The sequence below is a fragment of the Musca vetustissima genome, unplaced genomic scaffold (assembly GCF_032173495.1).
Source record: "Musca vetustissima isolate MV318-11 ecotype Yass unplaced genomic scaffold, APGP_CSIRO_Mvet_v1 utg28967, whole genome shotgun sequence".
Taxonomy (NCBI): domain Eukaryota; kingdom Metazoa; phylum Arthropoda; class Insecta; order Diptera; family Muscidae; genus Musca; species Musca vetustissima.
In genome coordinates, this window is record NW_026881305.1 from 731,375 (window position 1) to 752,023 (window position 20,649).

A 20,649-nucleotide genomic window follows, 5' to 3' on the forward strand; every position below is an offset into this window, starting at 1 on the left:
AACAACTACTCTCGGATATACCATCCACTTCTCGGGTCTATGTCCTTCGGGAGTTAATATATACGCCATAGAATACAAATTTTGTAATTTTTCACACAGAAGTCAGGGTCAATTTGACCCGCTAAATATTGGCCGATCTTTATCAAAACAGGCATGCTCATTCTTTAGCCCGATCCCCTACTCCATGTAAAATTTCACGATATTCGGGCCATAATTGCGGCCTCTGGAGCGACCAGAAAAACCGACAAAAATTAAGTATTTGGTCCATTTCACCCCTAAATATTAACCGATCTTTACCAAAAGCAATAGGGTTCTTCAATGGGCCGGACCCATCCTACATGCAAAATTTCGTGAAGATTGGCCCATAACTGTGACCTGTATCGTGTTTACAAATTATAATGGACAGACGGACGGACAGACACACATGTCTAGATCTAGTCAGCTAGTCGATATATGACGATCGGTATACTTAAAGGTGGGTCTAGGACCAATATTTCACGGCGTTACAAACTCTTGGGGCTGCGCAATGCTATAATACCCTGACAACATAGTTGTGTAGGGTTTAAAAACTAATGTCGAACTTCTATATAAAATTTGCTTTCACAACTTGCTTCGTTATAATCGAAATTCCTTATAGAGTGTAGAATTTCTGGGAGAATTTCAATTTGTGCGGTTTTAAAATATCGAAAATTTCCGTACAGAGTGCTATTTCATATTTGAAAGACCCCCTTGTCCACTTACCACAGGTATTGGACAATTTTCCATCAGGTTGCCATGTTTCAATATCGCACGAAACCATACATTTATCATACCATCCTTGGATACTTCACGTAACATTTTACAAAAATCCAAATCATAGGCAAACAGTTGCTGATACGATTTTGAACTGGCCATTTTCATTTGTATAGCAAAACTGCTACGTAAACCATATTCCAATGTCTGAGCCGGATCAATATCCATATTTAGGTAACCTCCATCATCAATCCATGCTGTCATATTTTTGAGGAATTTTTCATTGAAGATAACTTCGGTGCGGGTGAAGTTCAAGGTGCGACCTTGAAAGGGGAGAAAAGGGAAGGATTTTAAATATAATAATTTTTTATGTGAATATATATTAAAAAAATATTAATAAAAAATAAAATAATAATGAAAATATATATTTAATATTTTTAAATTTTTTAATACTAAAATTTATATTTTTATATATAATATTTAAAAAAATTAATGTATATAATTTAGAAACCTTATTAAAATTTTTAAATAATTATTTAAATTTTTAATAATTACTATTAAATTAATCATTTTTTGTTATATTTATTATTATTTCATATATACTTAATATTTACCATATATACCACATGTTCGACTTATTATTAATATAAAAACCAGGGATATTTTGTAAAGTTCCATATTTTGTTAACTTTTATTTATTTATGGCGTTTTTATCTCGAGTAGGTTTGGTTAAATATTGAGGGCTAGTTTGCTGCCTATCATAGTTTTTATTTCTGTTAGAAAAAAACCCAAATTATTTTCAAATTATGTCATTACATGACCTGTTATTCAATAATAAAAAATATAATAATAAAACAAAAATTTAATGATGATGGTAGACAGACTATCTGTCTGGGTGATAAACCATAGTCCAGACAAAACAATTTTCAGTTAAAAATTAAAAAAAAAATAAATCCATGCTCTTCAATGTGCTCAAAAAAAAAAAATTGCTAAGTTCCGTGATGTTTGCTAATGATGTTTACTAAGTTTCGTGAAAATCGGTTCAGATTTAGATATAGCTCCCACATATACTTTCCTCCGATTTAAGACAAATGGTGCACCAAAGTCCCATTTGTCTTTCGATTTGCACGAAATTTTATATAGCGTACTGGATTGAGCCTAGAATGAGGTTTGCCAAGTTTCGCGAAAATCGATTCAAATTTAGATATAGCTCCAAATATATATTTTCGTCCGATATTAGGTAAATGGTGCACCAAAGTCCATAAATATCTTACGATTTGCACGAAATTTGGCACAGCGTACTGAATTAAACCTAGAATAATGTTCGCTAAGTTTCGTGAAAATCGGTTCAGATCTAGATATAGCTCCAATATATATTTTCGTCCGATTTAAGGTAAATGTTGCACCAAAAACCCTAAATATCTTTCGATTTTCACGAAATTTTGCATAGCGTGCTGAATTATGTCTAGAATGATGTGTGTTAAGTTTCGTAAAAATCGGTTCATATTTACATAAAGCTCCCATATATAGTTTCGTCCGATTTCATGTAAATGGTACACCAAAGTCCCTGTATATCCTTCGATGTGCACGAAATTCGGCATAACGTTCTTAATTGAGCCTAGAATGATGTCTGAAAAGTTTCATGAAAATCGGTCCTGATTTAGATATATCACCCATATATTGTTTCGTCCGATTTCATGTAAATGTTGCGCCAAAGTCCCTATATATCTTTCGATTTGCGCGAAATTTGCTACAGCCTAATCATTTAGGTCTAGAATGATGTCTGCCAAGTTTCGAGAAAATCGATCCAGATTTATATATGGCTCTCATATATAGTTTCGTCCGCTTTCATGTAAATGGTGCACCAAAGTCCCTATATATCCTTCGATGTGCACGAAATTTTGCACAGCATACTGAATTGAGTCTAAAATTATGTGTGCTAAGTTTCGTAAAAATCGGTTCAAATTTAGATATAGCTCCCATTTATATTTTCGTCCGATTTAAGGTCCAGAGTCCCTATATATCTTTTGATTTGCACGAAATTTGGCACAGCGTAATGAATTAGACCTAGAATAATGTGTGTTAAGTTTCGGGAAAATCGGTTCAGACTTAGATATAGCTCCCATATATATTTTCGTCCGATATTAAGTAAATGGTGCACCAAAGTCCCTAAATATCTTCTTATTTGCACGAAATTTGGCACATCGTACTGAATTGAGCCTATAATAATGTGTGCTAAGTTTCGTGAAAATCGGTTCAGATTTAGATATGGCTCCCATATATATTTTTGTCCGATATTAGGTAAATGCTATACCAAAGTCCCTATATATCTTTCGATTTAGACGAAATTTGGCACAACGTACTGAACTGAGCCTAGAAATATGTGTGCTAAGTTTCGTGAAAATCGGTTCAGATTTCGATATAGCTCCCATATGTATTTTCGTTCGATTTAAGGAAGATGCTGCACCTAAGTCCCTAAATATCTTACGATTTGCGCGAAATTTGGCACATCGTACTGAATTAAACCTAGAATAATTTAGATATAGCTCCCATATATATTTTGTGTCCGATTTAAGGAAAATACTGCAGCAAAGCCCCTACATATCCTTCGATTTGCACGAAATTTCGCATAGCGTACTGAATTGACTCTGGAATGATGTGTGTTAAGTTTCGTAAAGATCGGTTCAGGTTTAGATATAGCTCCCATATATATTTTCCGTCCGATTTAAGGAAAATTGTGTACCAAAGCCCCTATATATCTTTTGATTTGCACGAAATTTGGCACAGCGTAATGAATAAGGTCTAGAATGATGTGTGTTATAGTTTCGTGAAAATCGGTTCAGATTTAGATATAGCTTACATATATATTTTCGTCCGATTAAGGTAAATGGTCAAAGTCCTAAATATCTTTATACCAAATTTGGCATATCGTAATGAAATAAATCTAGTACGATGCGTGTTAAGTTTCGTAAAAATCGGATTTAGATATAGCTCCTCATATATATTTTCGGTCCGATTTAAGGAAAATAGTGCAGCAAACTCCCAATATTCGTCCGATTGAGACACGATTTTACACAGAATACTAATTTAGGTCTATACTGATATATGCCAAATTTTTTTGAAATCGGTTCAGATTTAGGTATAACTCCCATATATAGTTTAGTCCGATTTTATGTAAATGGTGCACTAAAGTCTCTATATATTTTTCGAATTACACGAAATTTCTGGCAACGCCATAACTTTTGAAATCAGAGAATTAAATATGCTCCCATTTATATACATCGATTTAATGTAATGACATACCGCAATATTTGAAACAAACTTTAATTGAGACAACATTTTGCACAGCTTACTGAATTTTTTATGTACATGAACCAATACAGGCCACTGGCAACGCCATAACTTTTGAAATAGATATGAAATCGCTTAATGACAACGTTTGAAGCGAAGTCAGATTTTTTACCATGAACCAATACAGGCCACGCGAGCGCTCTGAAATTTGAAATTTAACAACAGAAAAAATGTGAGAAGTGCGCCTTCTAAGAACACCATAAGGCGTTTATACGAAAAATTTTCGACTGGTAAGGTTCTTTTTTTAATCCTAGAAGGCCATATAAAAGTCGAACAAGGCGATCGGCCGAGAATATCGCTGCCGTACGAGCCAGTGTTGAGAGGTCCCCAAGAACATCCCAAAAACGCCGTTCTCAGCAGTTGCGCATGGCTCGGTCCACTTTACAACGGATTATTCGCATTGATTTGCATTTGTTTCCGTGCAAAATTCAATTGACGCAAAGAATGTTGCCTGCGGACAATCCTCGTCGATTGGAATGGACCCAAAGAGTCATCGAAATGGCCGAAGATGACGAGCAATTTTGGAACAAAATTATCATGTCCGATGAAGCCCATTTCACATTGAATGGAACCGTAAATAAGCAAAATTCAAGAAGTGCGGCGTTAGTGCGAAAACGGTCATTGGGCCATTTTTCTTCCAAAATGAAAATGGCCATGCTGTTACCATCAATCAGGAGCGTTATCGCGACATGATGACCAATTTTGTGATGCCAATTATTCGTCGAAAGCGTATGAGGCAGTTCTGGTTTCAACAAGACGGCGCTCCATCGCACACAAGTCGCATAACAATCGATTTTCTGAAGAATTTGTTTCCGGGCCGTTTGATGTCGAAAAGTGGTGATTCGGACTGGCCACCGCGTTCGCCCGATTTGACGCCGCCTGACATCATCTTGTGGGCATATTTGAAGTCAAAGGTTTAGGTTAACAAGCCAAGGACTGTTCTGAATCTGTTCTGATTTAGATATAGCTCCCACATATATATTTTCATCCAATTTTTTGTAAATCCCCATCTTTGTCAGATTGACATGAAATGTTGCACAACGTACAAAACTGAGCGTAAAATGATTTAATTGTGATTTGTAGAAGTACAAACTTGGCCTATATATTTCCAAACGACTTCGTGTTTCGTGAGCTCTAAATATTCAATATTTTATCCCATTATGTCGGTTTAATTTACCCCTAGTGGTGAAGGGTATTACCCTTAAATTGCAGTCGGACGGGGCCGACTATATGATACCCTTCACCACTATGGGTATATTAAACAGGACTATTAAAGAAAATTGGATAAAAAAATATGTGATATTTATCTAAATGTGAATCTACCTAGATCTATCCATAATGTATGTCAATGGACTTCAAACAAATATAAATATATATAGGGACTTTGGTGCACCATTTACATGAAATCGGACGAAACTATATGGGAGCTATATCTAAATATTGACCTATTTTCACGAAACTTGGCAGACGTCATTCTAGACTCACTTCAGTACGTTATGCCAAATTTCGTGCAAATCGAAAAATATATAGGGACTTTGGTCACCATTTACATGAAATCGGACGAAACTATATATGGGAGCTATATCTAAATCTGGACCAATTTTCTCCAAACTTGCCATACATCACTCTAGACCTAAATGATTAGGCTGTACCAAATTTCGTGCAAATCGAAAGATATATAGCGACTTTGGTGAATCATTTACATGAAATCGGACGAAACTATATATGGAAGCTATATCTAAATCTGGACCGTTTTTCTCGAAACTTGGTAGACATCATTCTAGGCTCAATTCAGCACGTTATGCCAAATTTCGTGCAAGTCGAAAGATATAAAGGGACTTTGGGGCACCATTTACATGAAATCGGACGAAACTATATATGGGAGCTATATCTAAATCTGGACCGATTTTCTCCAAACTTGGCATAAAATACTCCAGACCTAAATGATTAGGCTGTACCAAATTTCGTGCAAATCGAAAGATATATAGCGACTTTGGTGAATCATTTACATGAAATCGGACGAAACTATATATGGGAGCTATATCTAAATCTGGACCGATTTTCACGAAACTTAGAAGACATCATTCTAGGCTCAATTCAGTACGTTATGCCACATTTCATGCAAATCGAAAGATGTATAGGGACTTTGGGGCACCATTTACATGAAATCGGACGAAACTATATATGGGAGCTATATCTAAATCTGGACCGATTTTCACGAAACTTGGCACACATCATTCTAGACCTAAATGATTAGGCTGTACCAAATTTCGTACAAATAGAAAGATATATAGGGACCGTTTACAATAAATCGGTAAAATATATATATGGGAGCTATATCTAAATCTGAACCGATTTTTCCCGATTTCAATAGGGTTCGTCCATGGGCCGAATAAGTGACCTATGCCAAATTTCATCCAATTCGGATCATAAATGCAACCTGTACTTTGTTTACAATTTAACATGGACAGACAGACAGACGGACGGACATGCATAAATCGACTTAGAAAGTGATTCTATGCATATTCTCAAAAGGAACCATGTGTCTATCTCGTTTCCTTTTGCCTGTTACAAACATATGCACAAAGACATAATACCCTGTACCACAGTGTGGTGAAGGGTATAAAGACAAAATATTGGTAACAGGTGGCGTATGAGAATTATCGCTACTTATACCACCCAGGGTACCTTAGAACAAATAAATAGAAACAGATCTCTCTCATTATTCATAATCCTCCGAAAACATCTGTAAATTTCTAAAATAAAAAATGCTACTTTAGTGTATACCTTCACCACAGAATTTCGAAAATTTTATTAAATTGTTTTTTGTTAATTTTTACACTCAAAAAAAAGCATTTTTCAATATATCTTTATGCCCAGCATAAAACGCATAATCTGATCATATGATTTCGATTTACGTTTACCATAATATTTTACAACAACAATTTGATATTCGCCAGATCGTAGAAATACCGGTATGGTTTTGGGATCCAAACGCAAATTCCGTATGTAATAATGACCCTTGTTAAACGAGAATTACAAAAATATGTTAATGTTAAAAAAAATCAAGATTCCAGATTCCCACCACCTACCTACCTCAGCCACTGGACAATTTTCCATAAAATTACCATTTTTCAGCAGCACTCGATACCATAGATTTATAATACCATCCTTGGAGATGTCATTCAACATCTTGCAGATATCAAAATCATAGGCAAATAGGCGTTGAAAATTTTGCGTATTTGCCATTTTAATTTGTATGGCAATACTGCCACGTAGACCATATTCTAGCGTATGCGCGATATCGACATCGATATTTAGTAGACCCTTATCAAGCCATGCTGTCAAATTTTTAAGATGTTTACTATTGAAGGTCACCTCGGTGGTGGTGAAATTCATCTGGCGGCCTTCGACAAAAGGAAATCTTTATATAAATTTTTATAAGTATTAAATACTTACCCAAAATAAGTCCGGACTGTAAAATTAGTATCAATAAAATTTTGAAGAACTTCAGCAACTCCATCTGTTCTACCAAAACTGTCTGGGGCTGTGAGTGGATTGAAGTGTTGTGGAATAAGGTTTTGTAGTTTTCCCTCCATTGGACGGTAAGTTTCCAAATAATGGATAATTGGATAGTTAATATTATATGGTGAGACACTTATCTATAATTACGTGCTATCATTGCTCATTTAGTCAAATTTTAATTTGAAATGTTATCATTAATGAATAAATTGTTCCGAAGAGATTCTATGCTACAAATAATGGTAAATACTTTTGTTTCTACAAAAAAATTCAAATTAAAATTGTAGGTCCTCAGAAAAATATTAAAAAAAAACAGTGCGCGGAGCAGCATAGTCGGACGGGGCCGACCATACGATACCCTACACAACTACCACGGAACTCAAACTTTCTGCCGATGTTTATTCCGAGCTTGGGCAACATTTCGTGATATTTGCAGCATCTTGCACCTCTCCCTTACACTGACATATTTTCCGAATATTACGAGTATTCAGTACAGCTATTGTTCAGATCACCTTCACCGTGGGTTTTGTTGTGATGTTCGGCTTTCATTTTTGTGTGTTATTTTCGACTCGAAAATAACACAAAACCAGTGAGCGGAGCAGTATAGTCGGACGGGGCCGACCATATAATACCCTACCCCATATAATACCCTACACGACAAAATCTAACTTTGCGTCATTTGCACCCTCTTGAAACTATATGTTACTAATATTCAGTAGACGAGGGCTGTACTTGTCCAGATTCTCTTTACTGTGGGTTCAATTGTGGTCTATAGATCGACTCAAAAAAAAAGTTTTCGGTCCACTTCATACAAAAATTATTATCTGATCATCACCGAAAGATATAGGCGTTGTCCTTGACCATAACTGGAATCTCATGGAAATTTTCAAGGCGATCAGCGCTATATTTCCGCCCTCTAGTGTGGTTCGGGTTACTAAATAATGTCTGAATACGTAAGCACCTGTAAATATTTAAGTGTAGCTCCCACATCTGAGTACATACGTCCATATAATTGGTATTAATTTAAAGTTCAACCACTCCTTTTGAACATACTATCAACTTTTTGGGTCTAGGTCCTTCAGAGGTAAATATATACGCCATAGAATACAAATTTTGTCATTTTTCACACAAAAGTCAGGGTCTATTTGACCCGCTCAATATTGACCGATCTTTATCAAAACAGGTATGCGTTTTCTTTGGCCCGATCCCTTTCTCCCAGCAATTCGCGGTGTTTGAGCCATAATTGCGGCCTCTGGAGCGACCAGAAAAACAGACAAAAATAAAGTTTTTGGTCCATTTCATCCCCTAAATATTTACCGATCTTTTCCAAAAACAACAGGGGTCTTCATTGGGCAGAACCCATTCTACATGATAAAATTTCGTGAAGATTGGTCCATAACTGTGGCCTGTATCGTGTTTACAAATTATAATGGACAGACGGACACACATGTCTAGATCGACTTAGCTAGTCGAGATATGATGATCGGTATACTTAAAGGTGGGTCTAGGACCAATATTTCGCGGCGTTACAAACTTTTGGGGCTGCACAAAGCTATAATACCCTGACAACATAGTTGTGTAGGGTATAAAAATCCACGCCCGGATGTAGGTTCTTAAAAAAATATTTTAAAAAAATCCACGCCGGGATGTAGGTTCTTAAAAAAATATTTTAAAAAAATCCACGCCGGGATGTAGGTTCTTAAAAAAATATTAAAAAAAGATCCACGCCTTGTTGTGGGTCTTTAAAAAAAAATTAATAAAAAATCCACGCCTTGTTGTGGGTTCTTAAGAAAACCCACGCCCAGATGTAGGTCCTTAGAAAAATTTTTAAAAAAAAATCCACGCCCGGATGTAGGTCCTTAAAAAAATTTAAAAAAAACCCACGCCTTGTTGTAGGTCCTTAGAAAAATATTTAAAAAAATCCCCGCCCGGATGTGGGTCCTTAGAAAACTATTTATAAAAAAATCCACGCCTTGTTGTGGGTCCTTAAAAAATATTTTAAAAAAATTCACGCCGGGATGTAGATCCTTAAAAAATATTAAAAAAATCCACACCCGGATGTGGGTCCTTAGAAAACTATTTATAAAAAAATCCACGCTTTGTTGTGGGTACTTAAAACATATTTTAAGAAAATCCACGCCTTGTTGTAGGTCCTTAAAAAAATATTTTAAAACAATCCACGCCCGGGTGTAGGTCCTTAAAAAAATATTTAAAAAAACCCACGCCTTGTTGTAGGTCCTTAGAAAAATATTTAAAAAACCCGCGCCTTGTTGTAGGTCCTTAGAAAACTATTTGTAAAAAACCCACACCTTGTTGTGGGTCCTTAGAAAAATATTTGAAAATAATCCATGCCTGGATGTAGGTCCTTCAAAAAATATTTAAAAAAACCCACGCCTTGTTGTATGTCCTTAGAAAAATTGTTTAAAAAACCCACGCCTTATTGTGGGTCCTTAGAAAAATATTAAAAAAATCCACGACTTGCTGTAGGTCCTTAAAACAATATTTAAAAAAATCCACGACTTGTTGTAGGTCCTTAAAAAAATCCACGCCTTGTTGTGGGTCCTTAAAAAATATTTAAAAAAATCCACGCCCGGATGTAGGTCCTTAAAACAATATTTAAAAAAAATCCACGACTTGTTGTAGGTCCTTAGAAAAATATTTAAAAAAAAATCCACGTCTTGTTGTGGGTCCTTAGAAAACTATTTTTAAAAAAATCCACGCCTTGTTATAGGTCCTTAGAAAAATATTTTAAACCAGTAAGGAAAGTAGTAAAGTCGGACTGGGCCGACTATATGATACCCTTCACCACTTTGGGTATATTCTACATATGTATCCTAACAGACGACGCGTTTTTGTTATATATTTATATCTGAACCGATTTCAGGGAAAATTGCCAGATACAACTTTATATTACATCAGTACTTTGTGTCCATCGGCCTAGCTATGGATCTTTTCACGAAGCTTAACAACATCATTTTAGACTTAATTCAGTACCCTATACCAAAATTCGTGCAAATCGAAAGATATATAGGGTCTTTGGTGCACCAACTGCCATAAAGTGGATGAAAATATATATGGGAGCAATATGTAAATCTGAGCCGATTTTCACGAAACTTTGCACACATCATTGTAGACTTAATTTAGTACACTGTGCCAAATTTCGTGCACATCGAAAGATATATAGGGACTTTGGTGCACCATTTACCTTAAATCGGACGAAGATATATATGGGAGCTATATCTAAATCTGAACCGATTTTCGCGAAACTTTGCACACATCATTCTAGACTTAATTTAGTACGCTGTGCCAAATTTCGTGCAAATCGAAAGATATATAGGGACTTTTGTGCACCATTTACCTTAAATCGGACGAAAATATAAATGGGAGCTATATCTAAATCTAAACCGATTTTTACGAAACTTAGCACACATCATTGTAGACTTAATTCAGTACGCTATGCCAAATTTCGTGCAAATCGAAAGATATTTAGGGACTTTGGTACACCATTTACCTTAAATCGGACGAAGATATATATGGGAGCTATATCTAAATCTGAAACGATTTTTTCGAAACTTAGCACACATCATTGTAGACTTAATTTAGTACGCTGTGCCAAATTTCGCGCAAATCGAATGATATATAGGGACTTTGGTGCACCATTCACCTTAAATCGGACGAAAGTATATATGGGAGCTATATCTAAATCTAAACCGATTTTCGCGAAACTTTGCACACATCATTCTAGACCTTATTGATTACGCTGTGCCCAATTTCGTGAAAATCGAAAGATATTTAAGGACTTTGGTACACAATTTACCTTAAATCGGACGAAGATATATATGGTAGCTATATCTTAATCTAAGCGGATTTTCGCGAAACTTTGCACACATAATTCTAGACGTAATTTAGTACGCTGTTCCAAATTGCGTGCAAATCGAAAGATATATAGGGACTTTGGTGCACCATTTACCTTAAATCGGACGAAGATGTATATGGGAGCTATATCTAAATCTGAACCGATTTAAACGAAACTTTGCACACATCATTCCAAGCTTAATTCAGTACGCTGTGTCAAATTTCGTGAAAATCGAAAGATATATAGGGACTTTGGTGCACCATTTACCTTAAATCGGACGAAAATATATATTGGAGCTATATCTAAATCTGAACCGATTTAAACGAAACTTTGCACACATCATTCTAGACTTACTTTAGTACGCTGTGCCAAATTTCGTGCAAATCGAATGATATATAGGGACTTTGGTGCACCATTTACCTTAAATCGGACGAAAGTATATATGGGAGCTATATCTAAATCTAAACCGATTTTCGCGAAACTTTGCATACATCATTGTAGACTCAATTTAGTACGCTGTGACAAATTTCGTGCAATCCGAAAGATATTTAGGGACGTTGGTGCACCATTTACCTTAAATCGGACGAATATATATATGGGAGCTATATCTAAATCTGAACCGATTTTCACGAAACTTTGCACACATCATTCTAGACTTAATTTAGTACGTTGTACCCAATTTCGTGCAAATCGAAAGATATATAGAGACTTTGGTGCACCATTTACCTTAAATCGGACGAAAATATATATGGGAGCAATATCTAAATCTGAACCGATTTTTCCCAATTTCAATAGGGTTCATCCTGGGGCCAAATAAGTGGCTTTTGCTAAATTTCATCCAATTCGGATCGTAAATGCGACCTGTACTGTGTTAACAACAGACAGTACTTTGTTAACGGACAGACAGACGGACGGACAGACGGACATGCATAAATCGACTCAGAAAGTGATTCTATGCATATTCTCAAAAGGAACCATGTGGCTATCTCGATTATTTTTGCCTGTTACAAACATATGCGCATAGACATAATACCCTGTACCACAGTGTGGTGAAGGGTATAAAAATCCACGCCTGGATGTAGGTCCTTAGAAAAATATTAAAAAAAAACTCCACGCCTTGTTGTAGGTCCTTAGAAAAATATTAAAAAAAAAACTCCACGCCTTGTTGTGGGTCCTTATTTTTTTTTTAATCCATGCCTTGTTGTTGTTGGTCCATGCCTTGTTTCAGGTCCTTGGAAAAATATTTTAAAAAAATCCACGCCTTGTTGTAGGTCCTTAGAAAAATATTTTGAAAAAATCCACGCCCGGATGTAGGTCCTTAAAAAATATTTTAAAAAAATCCACGCCTTGTTGTGGGTCCTTATTTTTTTTTTTTTTTTTTTGTAAATCCATGCCTTGTTGTTGTTGGTCCATGTCTTGTTTTAGGCCTTTAAAAATATATTCTTAATCCAACCCTCGCTGTGGGCCCTGAAAATTATTTATATTTTTTTGTTTATATTTGAAATAGTTCTGAATTTTTTTACGACAAATTTGAAACTTATTTAAGTGATTTATAATAATACCTAATTATGGAATATTAGAATACCATGCAATTCAATAATTATTTAATAATCATTTTCTAATGTTTAGAAACCCCCCTACAAAGCATATTCAAAATAGATTTCACTTTCTATTCAGTATTGATTAGTGGTGGTACTTAAAATGGTGTATATGAAAGTATACCTATTTTCCCTATTACTAATTTTCGAAACAAATTCTATTTTTGGTAAATATTTTTTGAATTCAATATTTTTTTTAATTTTTTTAATTTAAGCGAAAAAAAACATCCCAAATTTTCTCCTCCCAAGGTCGTCTTATGAATTTCACTGGTACCGAAGTGTCCTTCAATAATAAATATCTGAAAAATGTAACCACCTGGCTGGATGGGGGACTCCTCAATGTCGATTTCGAAACGGAACAAATGTTGGAATACGGTATTCGTGGGGCAATTGCCATACAAATTAAAATGCCCAATGCCAAAGATTTTCAACGTATGTTTGCCTACGATTTCGATTTGTGCCAGATGTTAAGTCAAATCACCAAGGGTAGCATTATAAGTGTATGGTATCGGAAACTATTGAAAAGTGGCAATATTATGGAAAATTGTCCAATCGCTAAGGTGGGAAGCTATTTTGAAATTTTTTTTGTTGTTTTCAATTCTCCGAAAAAGTATTTTTTTTTCTTCTGTTTTCAGGGTCATTATTATGCACATAATATAAGTTTGAATCCCGCCACTTTACCGGCCTTCTTAAGATCGGGCGATTATCAGATATCGTCATTGAATTATTATGGCAAACGAAAAACTAAATCCTATCAACAGGTAGTTCGCTTTGCCATTGGCTTTAAGATATATTGAAAACAAATTTGGTTTGGTTTGGGAATTGTATTTGGAAAACGAATGTCATAATTTAATTATTAAATGGTGAAGGTTCTGAAATTGTTGTGGTTTTATTTAAAAAAAAAATTAATTTTAATTGCATATAAGGCGTGGAGTTTTTAAAAATATTTTTATGGATCTAAGGCCTAACATGAGGCGTGGATTTTTAAAACATCCTGTTAACCACCCTGCATGAGGCGTGGATTTTTAAAACATCCTGTTAACCACCTAACATGAGGCGTGGATTTTTAAAACATCCTTTTAAGCACCTAACAGGAGGCGTGGATTTTTAAAACATCCTGTTAACCACCTAACATGAGGCGTGGATTTTTAAAACATCCTGTTAACCACCCTACATGAGGCGTGGATTTTTAAAACATCCTTTTAACCACCTAACATCCTTTTAACCACCTAACAGGAGGCGTGGATTTTTAAAACATCCTTTTAAGCACCTAACAGGAGGCGTGGATTTTTAAAACATCCTTTTAAGCACCTAACAGGAGGCGTGGATTTTTAAAACATCCTTTTAACCACCTAACATGAGGCGTGGATTTTTAAAAATAGTTTTAAACCCCTTCTTCATAAGGAGTCAACATTAGGCCTGGACTTTTTAAAAAATTATTCATAAGGAGTCACCAATATGTCTGGATTTTTATAAAACTGGATTTTTTAAAAATATTCATAAGAAGTCACCATTTGGTCTGAATTTTTTCCGTCCGTCCGTCTGTACATGTTAAATTGTAGACAAAGTACAGGTCGCATTTATGATTCGATTTGGATGAAATTTGTCACAGGTCACTTATTTGGCTCAAGGACGAACCCTATTGAAATTGGGAAAAATCGGTTCAGAATGATATGTGTTGATATGTGCTGAGTTTCATGAAAATCGGTTCAGATTTAGATATAGCTCCCATATATATTTTCGTCCGATTTAAGGTAAATGGTGCACCAAAGTCCCTATATATCTTTCGATTTACACGAAATTTGGCACAGCGCAATGAATAACGTCTAGAATGATGTGTGTTAAATTTCCTGAAAATCGGTTCAAATTTCGATATAGCTCCCATATATATTTTCGTCCGATTTAAGGTAAATGGTGCACCAAAGCCTCTAAATATATTTCGATTTGCACGAAATTTGCCATAGCGTAATGAATTAGGTCTCAAATGATGTATGTTAAGTTTCCTAAAAATCGGTTCAGATTTAGATATAGCTCCCATATATATATTCGCCCGATTTAATGTAAATGGTGCACCAGAGTCCCTATATATCTTTCTATTTGCACGAAATTTGGCATAGCGTAATGAATTAAGTCTAGAATGAAGTGTGCTAAGTTTCCTGAAAATCGGTTCAGATTTAGATATAGCTCCCATATATATTTTCGTCCGATATTGGGTAAATGGTGAACCAAAGCCCCTAAATATCTTTCGATTTGCACGAAATTTGGCACAGCGTACCGAATTCACTCTAGAATGATGTGCGCGAAGTTTGGTAAAGATCGGTTTAGATTTAGATATAGCTTCCATATATATTTTCCTACCATTTAAGGTAAATGGTGTACCAAAGTCCCTATATATATTTCGATTTCCACGAAATTTGGCATAGCGTAATGAATTAGGCCTAGAATGATATATGCTGAGTTTCATAAAAATCGGTTCAGATTTCGATATAGCTCCCGATTTTATGTAATTGGTGCATCAAAGTCCCTTTATATCTTTCGTTTTGAATGAAATTTGGCTTAGCGTAATGAATTATGCCTAGAATGATGTGTGTTAAGTTTCGTGAAAATCGGTTCAGATTTAGATATAGCTTCCATATATAGTTTCGCCAGATTTAAGGTAAATGAAGTAACAAAGTCCTTATATATCTTCCGATTTGCACAAGATTTGGCACAGCGTAATGAATAAGGTCTAGAATGATGTCTGCCAAGTTTCGTGAAAATCGCTTCAGATTTCGATATTGCTCCCATATATATTTTCGTCCGATTTAAGGTAAATGGTGTACCAAAGTCCCTATATATCTTTCGATTTGCACGAAATTTGGCATAGCGTACTAAATTGAGTCTATAATGATGTATGCCAAGTTTCGTGAAAATCGGTTCAGATTTAGATATAGCTCCCATATATATTTTTGTCCGATTTAAGGTAAATGGTGCACCAAAGTCTCTAAATGCCTTTCGATTTGCACGAAATTTGGCACAGCGTACTGAACTAAGCCTAGAATGATGTGTACAAAGTTTCGAGAAAATCGGTTCAGATTTAGATATAGCTTCCATATATATTTTCGTCCGATTTTATGTAAATGGCCCACAAAAGTCCCTATATATCTTTCGATTTGCACGAAATTTGGCATGGCGTACTAAATTGAATCTATAATGATGTGTGAAAAGTTTCCTGAAAATCGGTTCAGATTTAGATATAGCTCCCATATATATTTTCGCCCGATTTAATGTAAATGGTCCACCAATGTCCCTATATAGCTTTCGATTTGCACGAAATTTGGCACAGCGTAATGAATTAGGTCAAGACTGACGTGTGCTAAGTTTCCTGAAAATCGGTTCAGATTTAGATGTAGCTCTCATATATATTTTCGTCCGATTTTATATAATTTGTCCACCAAACTCCCTATATATCTTTCGATTTGCACGAATTTTGGTATAGGGTACTGAATTAAGTCTAGAATGATGTTCCTAAGCTTCGTGAAAAGATCCATAGCTAGGCCGATGGACACAGCGTACTGAAGTAATACAAATTAGTCTCTGGCAAGTTTCCCTGAAATCGGCTCAGATATGGATATATAACAAACACGTGACGTCAGCTAGGATTCATCTGTTGAATATACCCAAAGTGGTGAAGGGTATAATATAGTCGTCCCCGTCCGACTTTACTACTTTCCTTACTGGTTTTTAATTAATCATAAGGAGTCACCATAAGGCGTGGATTTTTTAAAAAAAATTTAAGGTCTTACAATAAGGCGTAGATTAAAAAAAAATATTTTTTAAGGTCATACAATAAGGCTTGGATTTTTTTGAAAAATATTTTTTAGAGTCACCATAAGGCGTGGATTGTTTGAAAAAATATTTTTAAGGAGGCTCGATTTTCCCACCACTCAAAATGTACAGGGTTCTATGGGTGGTATACGTACGGACATCAATCATACGCCACCCTTTACTTGTGGCAAATGGGACAAAGATAATTTAAGCAACCAATAGGCATTTTTATGGACCCATGTCAGACGTAAAAAAAAACTATTTTTCTACCTAATTTATTTTTAGAGATTACAAAATTTTTGTTTTTGTTTGTTATTCAATAATTCTCTTGACTATTATATAATTTTATGGCATAATCAGAGCCATGAAATTGCATAGTAAATATTAAATAATTACGATTAGAAATAAACAAAAACAACAAACTATTTTGTTTCGATATTCAATTTAAAATTATTCTTCAGCAAAGCACTCACATTAACGGCAGCTAACAATGATTTCGTTCAAATTCGGTTTGGTGGTAGTGTTACAAATTTTTCAAATTCAGGCTGGACTGGGTAAATATTTCAGTTTTTCATTTCATTAAATTTCCGAATTTAAAAAGCATACTCCCTAAAGGTCGCTTCATAAACTTCACCAGTACCGATGTGAATTTCAATAGTAAATATATGAAAAATATGACAGCCTGGGTGGAGAATGGCCTCCTCAATTTGGATGTTGAGACCGAACGCGATCTAGTCTATGGCCTACGTGGCAGTATTGCCATACAGTATAAAATGGAAAATTCGAAAACATATCAGCGTATATTTGCCTTCGAATATGACATTTGTAAAATGTTGAGCGAAATTTCAAAGGAAAGTATTATAACGAATTGGTTTCGTTCCGCTCTGAAATATGGCAATCTTATGGAGAATTGTCCAATAGTTAAGGTGAGATTTAAGTAACTGAGCATACATTTTTATTTGATGCGACTTCTCCTATCGACAGGGTCATTATTATATACGAAAATTGAATTTGAATGCGAAAAGCATGCCGGTGTTCTTTAGATCTGGCGTATATCAAATAGTATACAACACTTATTATGGCAAACGTAAAACGAAATCCTATGAACATGTCGTGCGGTTTGCTACGGGTATAAATATCTATTGAAAAAATTTGCTATGTTTTGAATGAAAAATAAAAGTTTGTTGGTATTGGCTGAAAATAGATTATGGGTAATATGTTTGTTAGAAATCGGACGAAAATATATATGGGAGCTATATCTAAATCTAGACCGATTTTTACGAAACTTGGCAGGCATCACTCAAGGCTCAATTCAGTGAGTTATGCCAAATTTCGTGCAAATCGAAAGATGTTTAGGGACTTTGGTGCACCATTTACCTTAAATCGGGCGAAACTATATATGGGAGCTATATCGAAATCTGAACCGATTTTCACGAAATTTAACACACATCTTTCTAGACTTAATTCAGTACGCTATGCCAAATTTTGTGCAAATCGAAGGATATATAGGGACTTTGGTACACCATTTACATAAAATCCGGCGAAAATATATATGGGAGCTATATCTAAATCTGAACAGATTTTCATGAAATTGAACACACATCGTTCTAGACTTAATTCAGTACTCTGTACCAAATTTCGTGCAAATCGAAGTATATATAGGGACTTTGGTGCACCATTTACCTTAAATCGGCCGAAAATTTATATGGGAGCTATATCCAAATCTGAACCGATTTTCACGAAATTTAACACACATCTTTCTAGACTTAATTCAGTACGCTGTGCCAAATTTCGTGCAAATCCAAAGATATATAGGGACTTTGGTGCACCATTTACATAAAATCGGGTGAAAATATATATGGGAGCTATATCTAAATCTGAACCGATTTTCATGAAATTGAACACACATCGTTCTAGACTTAATTCAGTACTCTGTACCAAATTTCGTGCAAATCGAAGTATATATAGGGACTTTGGTGCACCATTTACCTTAAATCGGCCGAAAATTTATATGGGAGCTATATCCAAATCTGAACCGATTTTCACGAAACTTGGCAGACATCATTCTAGGCTCAATTCAGTACGCTGTGCCAAATTTCGTGCAAATCGAAGGATGTATAGGGACTTTGGTGCACATTTACATACAATCGGACGAAAATATATATATGGGAGCTATATCTAAATCTGAACCGATTTTCATGAAATTTAACACACATCTTTCTAGACTTAATTCAGTACGCTGTGCCAAATTTCGTGCAAATCGAAGCATATATAGGGACTTTGGTGCATCATTTACATAAAATCGGAAGAAAATATAGATGGGAGCTATAACTAAATCTGAACTGATTTTCACGAAATTTAACACACATCTTCCGAGACGTAATTTAGTACGCTGTGCCAAATTTCGTGCAAATCCTACACCATGCATAGATCGATTTATAAAGTGATTCTATGCATATTCTCAAAAGGATTTTTGTGTCTATCTCGTTTCCTTTTGCCTGTTACAAACATATGTACAAAGTCGTAATACCCTGTACCATCGTGTGGTGAAGGATATAAAAAATCCACACATTTTAAATAGCCTTGTAGAGGTCCTTAACAAAAATTTAAAATAAATCCACGTCTTGTAGAGGGTCCTTAAAAAATATTTTTAAATAATATAGACGCTTTGTATGATATTAGAAAATCCACGACATATTGTTTATGAAATTTTCTCCTTCCTATAGGAGAGCTGGAGGTATTCTTTATCCTATAGCAGAGCTGCAGGTATTCCTCTTCCTGTGGAAGAGCTGCAGGTATTTTTCTTCCTATAAGAGAGCTGGAGGTCTTCTTCCTACAGGCGAACTGTAGGTCTTCTTCTTCCTAGAGGAGAACTGTAGGTATTCCTCTTCCTGTGGAAGAGCTGCAGGTATTCTTTTTCTAATCCCAACCCTTCCAGCAATTATATCTCCAAAGAGATATTAATGCGTATGATTGATGTTGTTACTTATACCACCCATAGTACCAGGCAAGTGTTGAATTCCGACAATGTTATAGGTCCTTATAAAATATTTTTAACAATTCAGAAGATTTTATTTCAAATAATTCCTACATATTTCAATATATCCTTATACCAATAACAAATTTCAGAACCTGTTCATAGGACTTCGTTTTACGTTTACCATAGTAATCCAATGAGGCAATTTGATATTCTCCCGATCGTAAGAAGACCGGTATGGTATTGGCATCCAAACGTAGATTACGTATAAAATAGTGGCCCTAATTATAGAGAAAAAAAAACTAAAAAAAAAATCTGAAAATTTTTTTCAAATCCCTACCTTTGCAATTGGACAATTTTCCATAAAATTGCCATTTTTCAAGAAGGTTCGATACCAGAGATTTATAATACTCTCCTTGGAGATTTCACTTAACAGCTTACACAAATCATATTCATAGGCGAATAGACGCTGATATTTCTGGGAATTGGACATTTTTATTTGGACCGCTATACTACCACGCAGGCCATATTCCATTATGCGTTCGGTATCGATATCAATATTTAGTAGACCTTTGTCAAGCCAGGCAGTCATATTTCGGATATATTTCTTATTGAATTCCACTTCGGTGCGGGTGAAGTTCATGAGGCGGGCTTAAAGGGGGAAGTTTGGAGATTTTTTGTTGTTGTAATTTTTTTTTTAATTATATAAACTATTAATTTAATTTCATTATACCAACAACAATGCCGGTTTGTATGATTATGAGGAAAAGGCAACATTTGATAACCACAACCATCGTAGCTCTAAT

At 35.1% G+C, this 20,649-nt stretch overlaps 2 protein-coding genes across 2 annotated transcripts in view; both read left to right on the top strand.

The window, feature by feature from the left end:
- LOC133327286 (serine-rich adhesin for platelets) overlaps nt 1–20,649 on the top strand; it is a 174,349-nt gene that overhangs the window by 26,027 nt on the left and 127,673 nt on the right. The gene's annotated exons all lie outside the window — the stretch shown is intronic.
- Nucleotides 13,422–13,856, top strand: LOC133327268 (uncharacterized). The gene is made up of 2 exons (XM_061535825.1): nt 13,422–13,619; nt 13,695–13,856. Exons 1-2 carry the CDS (start codon nt 13,422–13,424, stop codon nt 13,854–13,856), a joined length of 360 nt encoding a protein of 119 aa, XP_061391809.1.

What these genes read in the sequence shown, in the direction of transcription:
- LOC133327268 (XM_061535825.1), top strand. Translation starts at nt 13,422, where the DNA reads ATGTTGGAATACGGTATTCGTGGGGCAATTGCCATACAAATTAAAATG. An exon ending in AAAATTGTCCAATCGCTAAG is followed by an intron (nt 13,620 to 13,694) that starts GTGGGAAGCTAT and finishes TTCTGTTTTCAG; the next exon opens with GGTCATTATTATGCACATAA.